Source organism: Pogoniulus pusillus, chromosome 2 (assembly GCF_015220805.1).
Source record: "Pogoniulus pusillus isolate bPogPus1 chromosome 2, bPogPus1.pri, whole genome shotgun sequence".
Taxonomy (NCBI): Eukaryota; Metazoa; Chordata; class Aves; order Piciformes; family Lybiidae; genus Pogoniulus; species Pogoniulus pusillus.
In genome coordinates, this window is record NC_087265.1 from 39,489,453 (window position 1) to 39,506,544 (window position 17,092).

Genomic DNA, 17,092 nt, shown 5'->3' on the forward strand with positions numbered 1-17,092 from the left:
CCTCATAACATTCACTGAGTACATCCGGGCTCCTGAGGTATCATAAGGGGATAGGCATGCAGACCTTCTCCCTCATGCACATTTGCTTTAAATCTGTTAACTGTATTTAAGAGACTTCAGAACAAGTGGGAGAGATCTCACTCACTTGCTTTACCTGTGACTTTTGAAATCTAAGTACATTATTATTTTCAAGTGTGTATGTAATTATAGCTTCCATATTATTGCTATTTAGAAAAGAGCAATAGTATGGAAGCTGTATGGAAACAAACACTGAAGTAGTGAAAGGTCAAAACAAATACATTATCACTATGAGAATGTTGTATTTTTTAATAGTCAGGTATGTGGTTATTAAATGCCAAAGTGTAAAGATAAAATATCATAAATTGCATCAGTACATGTGTAGCTTTTAAGAAACCATCCTAGAGGTGTGTAATTCATAGAGGTGTGATCCTTAAACCTTCCCTCTGATAATCTGAGCATTTCCATGAATTCTAGAGTAACAAAACTTGATTTTATGAGTATGGTATTGTATCTACTTTAAATCAGGAATCTTTTTTAATGCAGCTTTTAATAGGTATGAGAAACAATACTTTTAAAAGAGAGGAAGATTAGACATGGCAAATACACAGCAGGGTAAGAAAAGTCTGTTGGTTTCAATGCTTGACTTTGTAAGCAAAGGTATATTAAATGCTGATTACTACTGTGTGAGCAGTCTGAGTTTAAGTACTTTTTATTGCAGGGCCTTAATGAATGCCCACTTAATTTTCTTGGAAGTTCCTGCTGATTCCTGTTCTGATAACCCTAAAACAAGAGAGCAGTAGTGATGATGTCTCATGATACTCTATTTCCATGAAAAGAAACTGCACTTAACCTTGTGTGTTTTGTATTGTACTGGTTCTACTACATTCTTGCCTTACAAAGATCAGTTCACCTGATCACAGTCACTGTTTTGAAGCTATATCTAGTTCAAAACCCCAAAATGTTTACATCTTCTTTATGCCTTCTTAAGGAAGAGGATCTCAATCTGTCTTATAACAAAAATATTGTATTTAGGCATATTACTAAACTAACCTCCCTTCCTCCTTCCCCATATGCAGACACTCATTGAGAAAGAAGGTGGTGATTGAGATGTGCTTGACTACAACATGTGGACCTCTGTGAAGGGCTATTTACACACAGTACATAGGTTTGTAGGGGAAATGGATTAATTGCCTTTATTTTTCAAAAGAAGCAGCCTGTCTGAGGGCGCAAGTGTGAGTCAGTAGGCAGTAGGAGTCGTCATCATTCCCCTGATTTGCTTTGGATCCAATGTGACTGGAGCTGCAATGGAAAAGGTGGCTTCCTCTCAAATGACTGGTAAGGTATACCTATTGCTGAATGTTTCTCTGGAGGCTTTGCTAGGTCATGATAGCAATTTTTGTGTGTGTGTACATTTTGTGGCTGAAAGGAGCTGTGTCTTTTAAAATTACTGCTCAGACTTCGTTTAATGAGTCTGCACTATGGAGTTCAAGGAAAATGGAGATCTGGATTATGAATATTTCAAATCAATTGGGTCACAAGACCCACTTGATATTCCGTAATAGAATTTCTTCTAATTCTGTTAGGAACTTATCTGAGACACAAATTCAAAACAATAAAGTTCAATGTCTTCATTTGGAGCAATGCCAAGTGAATCCAGAGTCTCCTCATTATGATGTGTATCTTGTAGAATCACAGAATGGCTAAGTTTGGAAGAGACCTCTGGTGATTATCTAGTCCAGGCCCTACCCTGCCCTCACCTTACACAGGTATGCTTAAGTCTGGTTGCCCAGAAACTCATTCATGTGGGTTTTGAATGTCTCCAGAAAAGGAGCCTCCACAACCTCTCTGATCAACCTGTTCCAGTGCTCCATCACCATCAAAATTTTCTCAAGTTCAAATGAAACCTCCTGTGTTCTAGCTAGTGCCTATTACAGGATATTAGGGGTTGGAAGGGACCCAAGGAGTTCATCGATGTTATTGCCTCTTGTTCTACCACTAGCCACCACTGAAAAGGCCCTAGCCCCATCCTCATGGCCTCCACCATCCATAAAATTATATGTATTTATAAGAACCCCTCTCAGCCTTCTGCAAGCTAAAGACCCCCAGGTCTCAGCCTCGTGGCCCTCTGCTCGGTTTTCTCCAGTAGTTCTCAGTCCAGCTTGAACTGGGGAGCCCAGAACTGGACACAACACTCCCGGTGCAGCCTCACCAGGGCAGAGTAGAGTAGTAAGACAGTTTCCCACTGCCACACTTTTTAATACACCCTGAAATACAATTGTCCCTCTTGGCCACCAACACATGTTCTTGTCTCATGGTTAACTCATCCACTAGGACTCTCAAGTCTTTCTCAGGAGACTTGCTTTCCAAGAGGTGAAGCTCTAATCTGTATTGATACGTGTGGTCATTCCTCCTCAGGTGCAGGAATCTCCACTTGTTGAACTTTCTAAAGTTTATCTCTGCACAGTTCTCTAGGCTGTCAAGGTCTTGCTGAATGGCAGCACAGCCTGACAACGTGTTGGTCATTTCTCCTAGATTTGTATCATCAACAAACTTGCTGACAGTACACTCTCTTCCTTTGTCCAGGTCATTGATAAATACATTGAACAAGACTAGATCCAGTAATGACCCCCCAGAAACACCACTGGCCACAGGCCTCCAACTAGATCGTGTACCATTGGCCACAACCCTTTGTGTTCTGTCATAGAATCAACCAGGTTGGAAGAGACTTCCAAGATCATCCAGTCCAACCTATCACCCAGCCCTATTCAATCAACTAGACCATGGCACTTAGTGCTTCATCTAGTCTTCTTTTGAACACCTCCAGTGATGGTGACTCCACCACCTCACTCTTTAGTCATCTAACCCATAACTTGCTAAAATATTTCTCAGTCGAGCCTAAATTTGTGGTGAAGATAGAAGGAAGATGCTAAAGTTGGTAATATAACATTTCAAGATATCAGAAAATGGAAATTACATGCCCATAGTAAATATATTAAGCCATCAGTGTGGGATTTCAGTATCACTAACTGCCTGAAAGATTTTCTCTCCACAATGCAGGAGAAAAGGTTTATTACTTCTAACCTTTGTGGTTAATGAGATGTCTGTCCACAAAATGTTTTTCATTGACAATTTGTCTTACCTTATTCTGACACTTAATTATGATGTCATGGGAAAATCATTAGTGAAATACAACCATCAATTCTGTTTTGAAGGTTGCTCTCTGAGTATGAGCTCTTCTTTTAAAGTAGATGCTTTGCCCCTGTTGAGTTCTAGTCTATGCCTTAAAGAGTGGTAATTGTCACTTCATAGTTTTCTTTGCATATACTTTTCCCTTTGCTCTCTAGAAACTTCTTTATGTTCTGCTGACTTACTGATACAAAATCAAGGCAGAGTCTAAGCATTATCAGCATTCCACTCAGACTTTTTTGTTTTGTTTTTTTTTGTTTTTGTCTGTTTGTTTGGTTTATGTTTTTTTTTTATAACATTAAAAACCATCCTGGTATGAGACGCAGCTTGACTTCGTAAGGTAATCCAAGCCACACAAGTAATGGAATCCAGCCAAATACATCACAAGGAGTGGCTGATGCCCACTTAATGTCTTTCACTGGAATATCAGCTAATCACGCACTGTCACTTATTGCCAGCCTACTGCACAGAGGAGGCAGCAGCTTAAGCTTGGATCTCTTGGTTGAAGTGAGCTGCAGATCTCATGTATCTGTGCTTTAGGTGCATGCAGTGCGACGGTGGTGGCAGCTTGTGCATGGTAACTTTCGACAGCTTAGAGCTGAGGGGTTTTTTAATTGCTGGGACTGGCTGATTCAGACCTTAGGTTATCAAGAGTATGACAGTAAAATTTATACACTTCTGCTCTGTATTGTGATCTCAGTCTTACAGTACAAGGGAAGTATATAAGCTTATTGAAAGTAAGAGCTCATCTATGCAGTGGATTTCTTAATACAATGGGTGAAAATGTCTTAACATGCTGACACACTTGAAAAAAATATCCATGAGCTCAATATATTTGGGCTTAGACCTTGCTGGGCACCTTTATGAAATGTATTGCTTTTTGTTCACAATAACACAGAGAAGAAATTTTCATCCTAAACTGGTGGAGTAAGACTGATATAGTTGAGAGCAGATTTAAGCTCTGCTATTTATTACACATTTCAGTATTTTATATATATATAAAAATACTATTTTTATATATTATATCTATAATACTGTTATATATATAGTATATATAATAGTATCACACTGTTTCTGAGAAGGCTGATAATTATTTTTTTGTTAAATATTATGGGTATAAGGTACAATTTGTATTAAAAAGGAACAAGAAGACGTTGTTTGTGTGATAGAAATATTTGTATGTGCTATAGTACCTGCCAGTGCTTCTGTGTAACATCTGATGCTTTCGATTCCCAGTGTCAGCCATACTTAGTCAAGGTTTCAAACTTGTCTTTTTTTGCTGTGGCCCTGGAGGCGGAATGTAAGTGGAACCTCAGGTGGTTGTACAGTGATCCAGTAAATCCAGCTCTACAGCTCATTAAGTTTCTTGTCAGAAGAAGTGATGTTTTGATTTAGTGCCAACTGATGTTGATTGAAATGGCTCCAAACAATTTTGATAGGTTTATTTGTATTAGCCAGGCCTTGTACTGGTTCAGGTGTCATTTGTCCTTCCACAACTGGCATGAAGCCAGTGCAAACCCAGTCTCATGTGCTCTGGCAAAATGCAATTACTTACCCATTTGAAACAGATTTGTACTGTGTCATCTGGTAGTACAGAATTTCAGTACTAATGATTGCCAAAATAACAATCTTGATTAAAATGGTACAGAGTTTGCATTCTGACCTTCATTGTTGTGAATACAGATATATGTTTATATTTTTTAATAAGGTGGCTTTTTTAACTAGAAAAATAGGGGGTTGGGGAGGGAAGTGAAGAAAACAATGAGATGTGCAACAATCCACAAAGCAATAAGCACAAAATATTGGTGTCTTGACTTTTTCTCTTTATGTTTGTGGGGAAAATATACTCCTCCACCTTCACTGAAACACCATAAGTCACCCAGACCTGCCTAATACTACACAAAGTACAAGATTGTTTGGGCATTACCATGGAACTAATATCACTAGGCCAATGCATGAAATTCTTGGGTGCTTAATACCCCTATGTTTGAACAAATGTTATGCTATGTAGAAAAGCAATGTCTGCCTACTTATTTGTCTTTCTGTCAAACAAGCTATCCTGACTCTCAGGCATCTGTAAAAGCTCTTTCTATCATGCAATGCGGTGACCTTTTTAATCATTGGAATATATGTTCACATTTTAAGTTGTTTTAGTTGTGCCTTTTAAAACTGTAAATATGTTTTTTCCAGTACAAGGAAAACAGCCAAATTTCATACAAAAATTTGGACATACAACTCTGCAAGAAGGAGAAGATTTAATCCTGCATTGCACTATACATGGAAAACCCAAACCACGTGTCTACTGGACAAAGGACAATATTCAAGTGGTATCTGGAGACATCAGCGTATGTTCCAATGTTCCTGTAATACTTCCCGAGAGAAAGAAAATACATTATGCTGCTAGTAATTGACTGTGTCCATTCTGCTGTTTTACAGATTGAGAAATTAGGAGACACCTATTACCTTTTAAAAAGAAATGTAGTCCTTGCAGATACTGGGAAATACATCTGTGTTGCCAGCAATGAAATTGGAAAGGCACATTGTTCTGCTTTCGTAACAGTGATAGGTGATTCATCCTACCGACTGCATGCTTTTAGGCACATTGTTGCCATATTAAGTGATCACCTTGTTTTTACTTACTGATGTCTGTGTCTTGTTTCAGGAAAAAAAAAAACCCAGAAATTTCCACTGTAACTCAGGCCAAATCAGAATGGGGACCTGGATACACTTCTGAAGAAGTAAATGTCACCACAGCTGAGTTAGTACAAGCCCATGGCACACATGGCATTGGAGATCAAAGGCCAGTGGCAAGGCATCACCCAATAAGGTAACTTACAACTTACTCTGTGCTATATTTTGAGATACTCCATGTGATGGTTTGGGTGTTCCCTGCCTCCCCCCCACTTTAGAAATCACCCAGACTAGACTCAGCCAGCTCTGGAAATATGAATGAAGCTTACATTTACAGCTAGCACAATATACAAGCAGATATTTACAGTATACTACAGTTATAGACAGAAATATACAAGATAAAACGTAATACAGAAACACAACTCCCTCTCCCAGAAACCTGAGTCCCCAGGAGGGGCTCTCAACCACCCCTCCACCTTCCCCCTACCCCTCTCAACCTTACCCCAGTCCCAAGGAAGAATGGAGGTTTGGCCAGGGGGTTAGGAAGCAAAGTGGATTAGGCAAAAAAAATGGAGGGTGAGGTTAGAGAGTAAAATGCATCTCAGAGCTCACCAGCAGCAGAAGTGAGAGTGATTATCAATGTTATTATGTCTTATTGTTTTACATCTCAGCAAGCCTATGAGTGAAGTGGACATCACCATTGTTTTCCTTTCACAGCCTGTAATCTAGTCCTTCTCACTAAAACATTCTAGCTAGCTTCAAACTAGCACACTCCAGTAGCTTTACCTTAATTTACAAAGCATGTGCCAAGCACTCTCCTAATCCTATGAATATTTGCATAATATAAGTGCATAATGTGTGACTGCTTTTACAATCAATTCTTAATCAGAGAATATGTTAGAACAAAGACTTGATAATAAAATAGAAAATGGAGTTTGTGCAATAAGATATTTAGTTTAATGAAGTATTAAACAAAATTAAAATCTAGGTATCTTAATCTGGATATTAATCGATTGAAAAGCTCAAAGATATGAAGTATACCAGAAGTTCAAACTGATATAACTACATACACATGAAATTTCAACAGCAGAATACATAAACAAAGTTTCTACTAAGCATCTTATTTAGTAGAATAAGTGGCAGCCCTAAGAGCAGAGGAACAGTCATCATTCATTAGTTGATTGAAGGTGACAAAACCTCCCACTGAGTAATTTCAGAAGATTAAATGAGACCCATAAACCCAATAGTCCTTTTGGTGACCTCCTGCACGAGACTGATTCTTGCCTCCTGAATGTGGGCTCTGAGAGCCTATGATTGGCTAGAACTGATTTGGTTTTGAGTAGTGTATTCAGGGATGAGAGAGGTTTTGTAGCCTGTCATCATTACTGGTCTGGGTTATACTGCTGGTAGTTCACTGCTTCACTGACAATGTCAGATTAAGTCAGGTAGTGTAGAGATGTAAATGGGGGCTAGGAATAGTTTGTGCACATAAAAAATAAGATGTGTTGCCAAAAGTTTTCAATTAAAACATATACATGAAAGATACTATTGATAATGTTTATTACTTAACTCTGAAACTAGTGAGATGGGTTTGCAGTGAAAAGCTGATTTCATGATGATGTAGACAAATAGCTTTCTTTCTAGAAGGTGTGTGGAGCAATGTAATGAAAAAGAGACTCCAGGATTCTCATGCCTTTGAAGAACTGATGGTTGATGTGACATGGGAAATTGGTTGAGAATATGTGGGATTTCTGTTAGGCTACTGTTTCATAGTCTGCTCCAATTGTTCACCCGGTTCAAACAAAATCATATTTACTGTTTAAAGTGTCTGAATAATTTCTGAACTTTTCATGAGTAGTGAATTCTATGACAAAAAGCCATATATAAAAAAAGAAAGAGCTGTGTTCTTTTGTCTTCAAGTTCCTGAGATTTGTCTATCTAGATGCAGAGCAACGTGTAAAAGAGAAGGAAATTATTGTATATGTTGATTCAAAAACTGTTCTTATTTCATAATAAGGTGCCTGCACAATTTATTTCCTGACCAGCTGATCAAGCATTGACTCATATTTTCTATTTGAGTTTCCTGTGCATTGATGTGAGATGGCAGATATTCTAAAGCAAAACAGCAGGCCAAACACAAGGTCATGTTAGTTTTACTTGGTGCACATAAGGAACTTGGTATGATTAAAGCATGAGAGACTGTCTCTGGAGGCATTTAAAAGACATAAAGATGTGGTTCTTAGTGATGGACTTCACTGAGCTCAGTGATCTTAAAGATCTTTTTCAACCTAAATAAGTCTATGATTCTGTGTAGATCATATGGAAAGGTGAAATTTCTCCCCATTTTCCTTGTCTCTGCTCTTTTTCATAACTAAAGTTGTCCTCTGGTTATTATTATTGTCACTGAGTTTTAGAATATTTTATCTCGTGTCTGAAACCACTCTGTTCACTCTGTAATTGTCTCATGACTGCAGAGAGGGGTCTAGGCCAACTATCGTAGCGCTGCTTATGAAACAGAATGCTGCAGCTGCCACCATGAAGAATATAGGCAATATTAACTGACTCTTTTTTAAACAGGTTTAAAGAGAAACTTTGGCTTCAAGGAGTGTATCTTGAACTTGAGAGGCCACTAGAGGTTAGCTTCAATTTGGAACACGATCCTGTTCTTCTCCTGCCTGCTGTACAGGGTGAGAAGATGGACTGAACTGCAAGATGCCTAAGAAATGAGGGTGTCATGTTCTTTGCTGTGTCCTTTAGTAGATACTTGCCATGGGTGAGAATAAGATGAGCCTTTGCTTGATATTCACTTTATACATAGGTTACAATATGTATTTGTTTCTTTACATATGAATAAACAATAAAATTAATCTGGGTACAGCATTTATTAGATTATTGATTTATAATTTATTTCAGTTTTTCCTCTGGTTTGTTGAACAAATCTAACAGAAGATGATAGTGAGAAAAAAAAAGGGACGTTAGCCTTTAAAATTACAAATCTCCTCAATGGTTCATCAGTACTCACTGTTTTATTCTACAGCTTTAATCACTGTTATCAATTACATCAATCGTCCTTCCCCCTAACTTGTTTAGGGAATTTAGAAACAAATTACTTAAAATGAGTTTATAACTGCAGAAATCTCCAGTTTATTAAATACATTGTTCCTGGCATTATTCATTATACTTAGAGACATTTTGAGGAGGTTGGGCATCAACAGCATGAATCTTCTAGTGCATGCTTCATACCAAGAAGGTCTTGAGGGAGGAGAGAGCCTCTTTAAAGCAGCATAAAGGAGGAATCTTCCACTATATTGGAGAAGTCTTCCACTCTATTGCTTTTGTTGTCAGGACTGGACTAGTGTGACAAAGGAGTCCATTTCCAGTTAATGTATGGCATTACAGTTCAAAGGAGCAGACTATGAAGTGGTGATATCCATGCTAGTTTTAAAGCACATCTTTAGTTTAGCCATGGATCTCACCAAAAAGGCCTTCCTCAAGACCCATAGCATCCATTCAGGATATAAAGAAAACCTGAAATGAAATGGAATCTTTTGGATTATAGGGAAGTCTTTAGCATGATGAAATTTCTGTCTCCATCTCCTAAATTCAAAGTTTAGATGCCTTTTTCACTTGATTACAAAGATCCTTGTAGAGAAAGAGAAGGACTTGAATAATGTCAATTTGTAGCATTGAAAAACGTAGTTCAGAATATGCCTTATTTTGGATGGCTGTTTGACTGGCACAACAACCAACATAACATCTGGTTAGACTTGGGAATATCTGTTCTTCATCTCAATCCTTCTGATTCAGATTTTCAAAGTCCTACCTCATGAATGATTCATGCTATTGAGACTTCTGCCTTGGTTCACCATGTGTGGCTTGGCTGATGCCATGGGTACATGTGCATTGTGCAAGTGCTTCTTGTGCAACATTTTGTCATTATTCATATAAAAGCTGATTAGGCCTACATTAGGACTATATACCACAACAGTCACAAAGAGTAGGTAGGAGTTTAGGCAGAGCATCATCTTCTGTGCCTCATCCAGGTAAATGTCATCTGTGCAAAACTGCTATTGAAATAATATTTTTGAGAGTTGCTTAAATCATAATAGCAAAATGTTAAACATATGTCGCCAACACAATACAGGTTGGCTGCTAGAAACTTAAATTTATCTCCAAATTAAAGTACATAGAGAGGAAATGAGCTGAAAAAAAATGTCTTCACCTGATCACATAAATCACTCACTTGACGCTATGGAAAAGTCAGTGGCATGCTGCCCACAGCAGTCACAAGGCTGTGTATATGTGCACATAAATATAGTAGCCGAGGACTGAAGCTCTTGCTTTGCTTATTTACCTTGTATCTCTCACAGTTTATTGCAAAATGGAATGGAGACAAATATCAACCATCTTGTGGATGCCATACTGTTACCTTTCTGCTGACTACACCACTCTTTTGCCCATGTTGCTGAAAGATTTCACAGAATACACAGTTTCTAACCGCAATCACACTCAGGAGACTGACAAAGTACATATCAGACACCCTCCCCCAAATTAAAAAAATTAAATGTATGTTATTATCTAGAATCCTATGTATGACACACAAAAGTTTCCATTGAAAAATCCATTTTGTGAAAATCACAGTGCAGAATTCAGTGCCTGCAAATTTTGATTCCCCAGCAAATTCATGGTACTGAGTTCTTGCTTTTCCTCTGTCATCCAGTAAGAACAACCTGAGGTGTAATATTTGAGGTTTTTTCCCCTCTGCCTTCTGGCTTACAAAAGACAGTTAAAAAAAGAAAAAAAAAAGAAAAGAAAAAGGAAAAAAGAAAGGCTAATCCTTTTCTAAATAATACATGGAGCAAACCAGAGATCTGTATTTATCTGTTATAATCTATAGTTTTCTGGTGTTTCCATCATCAGCAACTTCGCAGATGACACCAAGCTAGGAGCAGGTATTGATCTGTTGGAGGGTAGGAGAGCCCTGCAGAGGGACCTTGGCAGGCTAGATAGGTGGGCAGAGGCCAGTGGGATGAGATTTAACAAGGCCAGAGCCTGATTCAGGAAGATAACAGTACCAAGGTGTTCAAGAAAAGCCGGGCTGAGGCACTTAGTGCCATGGTCTAGTTGATTGGATAGGGCTGGGTGCTAGGTTGGACTGGATGGTCTTGGAGGTCTCTTCCAACCTGATTCATTCTATGATTCTATTAAACTGGTGTTCATAAACACGAATGGAAACCCCAGCAACTTTCTTTTGCCAACAAGGAGCAGAGAAATTCCTTCAAGTATTCCCAAGGAATGGATTCAGTGTGGAACATGGTAAGTCTTGTTGGTTCTACATAGTTTTATGAATCTTAGAATTTGTTAAACAATCCAATCTGTTAAATATGTTGGTTAAAATTCGTTCCCAGTATTATGATATTAACTACAGCTTTGTGAAAGGAAGTGGAATGGGAATGATATTTAAAGAAAGAATATGCAAGGAAAATTTGAGAAAAGTGGTATCTGTAAATCTTCTTCTTGGATATTTCCAAGGAGATTATATGAGTGGCAACTATCAACATGAAGTTAACGAATATGGACACTGATAAGTATTCCACACCTGTTCCAGTCTAGGCAAAGTTCCCAGTAAGCTGTTCACATGTGAAATAGCTAAAGTAGTTTCAAAAATTGCATACTGCCCTAGTTAAATTTTCTGTGTTGGGAGCAACTGACAGTAAATTCATCAGTAAGAAGTCAAACACTTTTCTGTAAGCAAGTTTCAGTTTATAGCAGAAAATGTTTAATGTATCTTGCAACATTGGCTAAAGTAACTCAGGTAAGAGATGTTAGACTCTGAAACTGCTGCAACTTCCCAGAAGCCAGTTGCATCACACAAACATGAATTTAATGTATTTTACAGCATTTGTTTAAGGTTCTGAACATTTCATTATAAAGTAGTTTATAGCACTTGCTAGGGATGCAGAATTGATGGAAAAGCATTTTAATTTCATCTAAATATCTAAGAATAAAGTGAAGAATTCTTTAATTGTTTCCAAGTCTAAAGAAGGGGGGAAGGATGAAACAAAGTAAAATGCAGATGACTCCAAGCTGGGGGCAGATGTGACTGAGTTGGAAGGCAGAAGGGCTCTGCAGCGGGACCTTGACCGCCTGGACAGATGGGCAGAGTCCAATGGGATGGGGTTCAATAGCTCCAAGTGCAGGGTGCTGCACTTTGGCCACAACAACCCCATGCAGAGATACAGGCTGGGGTCGGAGTGGCTGGAGAGGAGCCAGACAGAGAGGGATCTGGGGGTGCTGATTGATACCCGCCTGAACATGAGCCAGCAGTGTGCCCAGGTGGCCAAGAGAGCCAATGGCATCCTGGCCTGCATCAGGAATGTTGTGGTCAGCAGGAGCAGGGAGGTCATTCTGCCCCTGTACTCTGCACTGGTTAGACCACACCTTGAGTACTGTGTTCAGTTCTGGGCCCCCCAGTTTAGGAGGGACATTGAGATGCTTGAGTGTGTCCAGAGAAGGGCGACGAGGCTGGTGAGAGGCCTTGAGCACAGCCCTACGAGGAGAGGCTGAGGGAGCTGGGATTGGTTAGCCTGGAGAAGAGGAGGCTCAGGGGTGACCTTATTGCTGTCTACAACTACCTGAGGGGTGGTTGTGGCCAGGAGGAGGTTGCTCTCTTCTCTCAGGTGGCCAGCAATAGAACAAGAGGACACAGCCTCAGGCTGTGCCAGGGGAAATTTAGGCTTGAGGTGAGGAGAAAGTTCTTCACTGAGAGAGTCATTGGACACTGGAATGGGCTGCCCGGGGAGGTGGTGGAGTCGCCGTCCCTGGGGCTGTTCAAGGCAAGGTTGGACGTGGCACTTGGTGCCATGGTCTAGCCTTGAGCTCTGTGGTAAAGGGTTGGACTTGATGATCTGTGAGGTCTCTTCCAACCCTGATGATACTGTGATACTGTGATGTTTTTTTCTTCAGAAGTAGGCTTTAGAAAACTGGAATTTTAGCAATCTCATTACATATAATTATATAATTTTGGCTTGTGTTTTGTCCATTCTATAGAGATTTAGGTCATTATCTTAGCAATGAAAAGTTTTGTTTAAAGTAACCAAATAATTTATATAATGACTTCTTTTACTGTGTATTCAGTAGAAGGAAAAATGAAATTAAAATGTAAGTTTCAGCAAAAGAGGTTCCACCACAACACAAGGCGGAACTTCTTTACTGTAAGGGTCACAGAGCACTGGAACAGGCTCCCCAGGGAGGTTGTGGAGTCTCCTTCTCTGGAGACTTTTAAGGCCTGTCTGGATGTGTTCCTCTGTGATCTATGCTAGATTGTGTGGTCCTACTCTGGCAGAGGGGTTGGACTCGACGATCTCCTTGGTTCCTTTCCACCTCCCTGTGAAAAACACTGTATGAGAGGACAGACATTGTAACAAACATTGTATAGGAAAAAAAGGAGACCAAAAAAAAATGGAGTAAGTGAAAATGGAAGTAGAGAAGAAAATGGGAAAGACACTGATTGTTTTTATGCAGTTTGCACATGTAGACAGATTAAGGGACCAGGAAAGAAACCAGGTTTCAGGCTAAGGCTACATTGGCTGTGCAGCTACAGCATGTAGCGCAGTATAACCGTTTGACAAACAATGAATGAAAGGTTGTGGTTTTTGAAAGAAAACAAATTTGGTAATTCCACATTGGAAAATCACAAACTGCCAAAGTGGCAGTTTGAAGCTTGTGATATTCAAGAGAGAATAAAATTGTCGTTAAAATCCTTAATCTTGATAACAGCAGTCTGTAAGTCCTCCATTTACCGAAACAGCTAGGCACATGTGTAATGTGACTTTAGAGCTCATAAATAAACTAATGAGCCTGTTTATGTGTTTAAAGAATTCGCTAGATATGTGTTGTAAATATTCTATTTTGCAGGGAAGAGAGAAAGATATTTAAATAAGAAGGCACAATGGGTGGTGTGGCAAAACGCTTTCCATTCCAGCTATAAACAAGAGTAGTGTTCTAACTCTGATCTCTGTTTCAACCAATCCAAGGTCAGGAAACCAACTGATGAAGCTGGGCTGGTGGAGGCCCATACACTAATATGATATTCCACAGATGATTAACTCTGTGGTTTGCAGAAGGCCTCCCCAGGACAAAAAAAACCCCCAAACTATTTGACTTAAAATCTGCCTTTAGAAATTACAGTAATTGTCTGTGTTAATTTCCTTACACATAGTTTATATTTCTGAACTTCATATGTTCTTATTTATTAAGATTAACTACTTGGACCATCAAGCAGACAAATCATGAACAAAACAAAAACACCAGAACAACAAACAACATTTATTACCAATTAGAATTTTAGAATTCAGAGTCACAGAATAAATACAATTTCAGCTGTGTATTCTAATAGTGTGCAGCCACATGTCTGAGCTCAGTTCAGTTATTTGGTTTGGTGATTGACAGATACATTTGGTAGTTTCTTAGATGTTCTCTCATGGAAAGGAGTAAGGCTGAATCTGACTGATATGGCTACTTCTGTCTCGTCCCTATCCTCTGCTAAAATGCTTCTTTATTGCTTGCTTCATCTAGTGCTCGTAACTTTGGACATTTGCAACCACTTATAGATGGCATATTGTAAACAAAATTGAACTGTAAATTAAAATCTTTGGACCAGATGAGGTCCCCTTAGTGAAGCTCTTTTGTGCTTCCAAAATTAGCATTGTCAATCAAGCCAACAAGTGGTGTATGGTTACACAGAGTGGATCCCCCCTCACAAGACACTTTCTTTGAAGAGGCCAATCAGAACTGGCCCTGCCATGATGAAGCAGACCTGTCAGCAACCCCGGGGTATATAAAGCAAAACAACTATGTTAGCACTTCTGAGCAGTCGTGCATTCCCCGCCTCGCCTCGGGTGTAGGGATTGCAAAAAAACAAAACTACACTGTCAAGACTGTGTAGTTTTGTTTTTATGATTAGAGGCTCTACGATTCTCATGCTGGGATTGTCTAAAAAAATCTTACTCTGGATAAGGACGTCGTTCAAGGAGATTTTGTTGGGCTTAGCCCACTCTTGCAGGCACTTTGAGAGATCAGGTCAGTAGCATGTTTTTGCTGATGTAATAAGTGTTTTATCAGTCATTAATAATCCTGATATATATACATTATTTATAAATTTGATCATGGTAATGGTATAGATTTCAAAGTACAGAAATGGAGCACTTAAATTCTCTGGCAAGATTATATCTTCAATTTCTAGGAGTAAGTTTTGATAACATTCAGCAAAATGTTGGTTTTCTTTTTTCCAGTAGATTTGTAGTTTAAGGCTGCATAAATTACGACTTGAGAAGTACATGGAAACATCTGCTTAACTTAAAAACTGCTTTCTGTTGGGAATGTTCAAGGTTATGCTACTGAGAGATAAACTGAGAAGCTCCGAGAATAGCTCTGATAAAATGCATATGGTATCAGCTAAGCACTGATGACTTTTTAAGGGAATCAACTGCTAAGGTATCAATTACACGGCAGCTCTGGAACACTTGTCTGCTGTCATTCATAGCCAGGAAGGTTATTTCGGGAACATGACATTTCAGAGGCATACTTTCAATTCTAATTATACAAAAAGCCTTATAAGATCAGATCTTCATCAGTAAAATTTGCCTAGACAATGAAATACATAAACATTGTGTGAATTCAATGACAATTCCTATTAAATTATTTCTATCTATTCTAGAGTGAGGAAAGTAAGTGTGTGTGTGTGTGTGTGTGTGTATGTACAGACATATATGAGCTTTCATCTTGTTTAATTATTGTAAGATTACTTCCATACATTTTAAACTCAGCTTCAAAACACAGTTTTAGCTCAGCTTCAAAACATAGGTCTTAGTGAAATAAATGTGGCAGATGTGTCTTCATCTTCCCTTCAGAAAGCTAGTGTTGTGTTAGGATAAGATATTGGTGTTTACTTTCTGATTTGAGCTATTTCCCCTCACCCTCAAAGTGGAAAAGCTATGATAAAAGACTGTTCCTCCATCAAGTATTCAGGAAAGGTAAACAGGTCAAAATCCCCATACAATATCCAGATCTGCCCTTATGTGCTAATTGTGCATAGGCAGTAGAACTGATTTCAATGAAGGAATCTGGCTTGTAGGGACACAAACTTTACTTTCTCATTAATTTTTATGCTAAGTCTGGAAGTGGCACAAAATCTAAAGTAAGTAGCAGTAAATGTTTGAGTGAGAGTGACTTGAAATGATTATAGAATTAACTTTTGTTTGCTAAAACGTTATCTGTTTTCAGGGAACTTTTTTACTCTTAAATAAATGTAACTTGAATAGGTATGTGATACTATAAAGAGAGCAGCTACCTTTTAAAAAACCTGCACAATTCAATGTCATTAATTAAATATGTTCATGCAAATATAAAGTGTTTCTGATACAGAAGCTTTTCTAGAGGCATTGTGTTATTTCAAAGTAGGATCTTATAGCATGGGAAGAGAAGCAAACTATTTTTCTTTCAGTTTTTGCATAAATCTCCAGTTGTTCAAACCATCAGTGTCAGTGGCTACCTTATATCCTAGCTCGCATTTCCAAGGTGGCTGTCTTCCAGTATTCAACATTCCACTGAGCTACTGTCTAAGAAAGTGTAGAGTTTTATCTGCATCTTTAATGCCAATGTACATCTGTGTAAAAACAAATTATTCACTACATAAAGACTTATTTTAAAAGAAGATAGTAGCTCAGATTATTTATTTAATTGTTATATTAATTATTACATGTAGACCTTCACAGTTTTTTCACTTGCTACTTAGTCATCTAGATGCCTTTACATGGGAGAATGCAAATGTTTTACACTACAAACTATTTTCACATGATCCAAAACCATTTTTACATGTAGGTTAGTTTCTTTTCAGCTAAAGGAAATCAATGAACAAAGAGAAGCGAGATGACCTGCACAAGGTCGTGTAGTGAGATGAGCAGAACTTTGTCTCCTGCTACATGCCTGTAATGCCAAATGGCAGCTTTGCTAAAAATAAGTTTCGCATCCAACTCAGCCAAGCGTGTCCTAAGTGTAACTTGCTATACAACTTTGTCAAAACCTATGGTCTTCACTTCTCATCAGGTCAATATGATTTAAAACTGAGAAGGGCAAACTGCTATGAAAGTAATTAGAAATATGTCCAAAATCTAGCAAGAAGGATGTGCATATCATAAAAATGTTGGCACTGATATCTAATTATATTTTCCTTTCTTTCAGAGTGCCTGTAAAG

At 38.5% G+C, this 17,092-nt stretch overlaps 1 protein-coding gene across 3 annotated transcripts in view; it reads left to right on the forward strand.

The window, feature by feature from the left end:
* Nucleotides 1-8,705, forward strand: part of CCDC141 (coiled-coil domain containing 141) — a 73,456-nt gene extending 64,751 nt beyond the window's left edge. For 2 of the 3 annotated variants that reach the window (XM_064167243.1, XM_064167252.1), the window contains exons 26-29: nt 5,398-5,552; nt 5,644-5,770; nt 5,866-6,034; nt 8,416-8,705. In XM_064167243.1, the coding sequence (XP_064023313.1) occupies nt 5,398-5,552; nt 5,644-5,770; nt 5,866-6,034; nt 8,416-8,542 (578 nt within the window). In that variant the 3' untranslated portion in view covers nt 8,543-8,705. Of the gene's footprint in view, nt 1-5,397; nt 5,553-5,643; nt 5,774-5,865; nt 6,035-8,415 lie in introns of all 3 variants that reach the window. The other variant, XM_064167261.1, reaches the window with a different exon arrangement.
* The last annotated feature ends 8,387 nt before the right edge of the window (nt 8,706-17,092 follow it).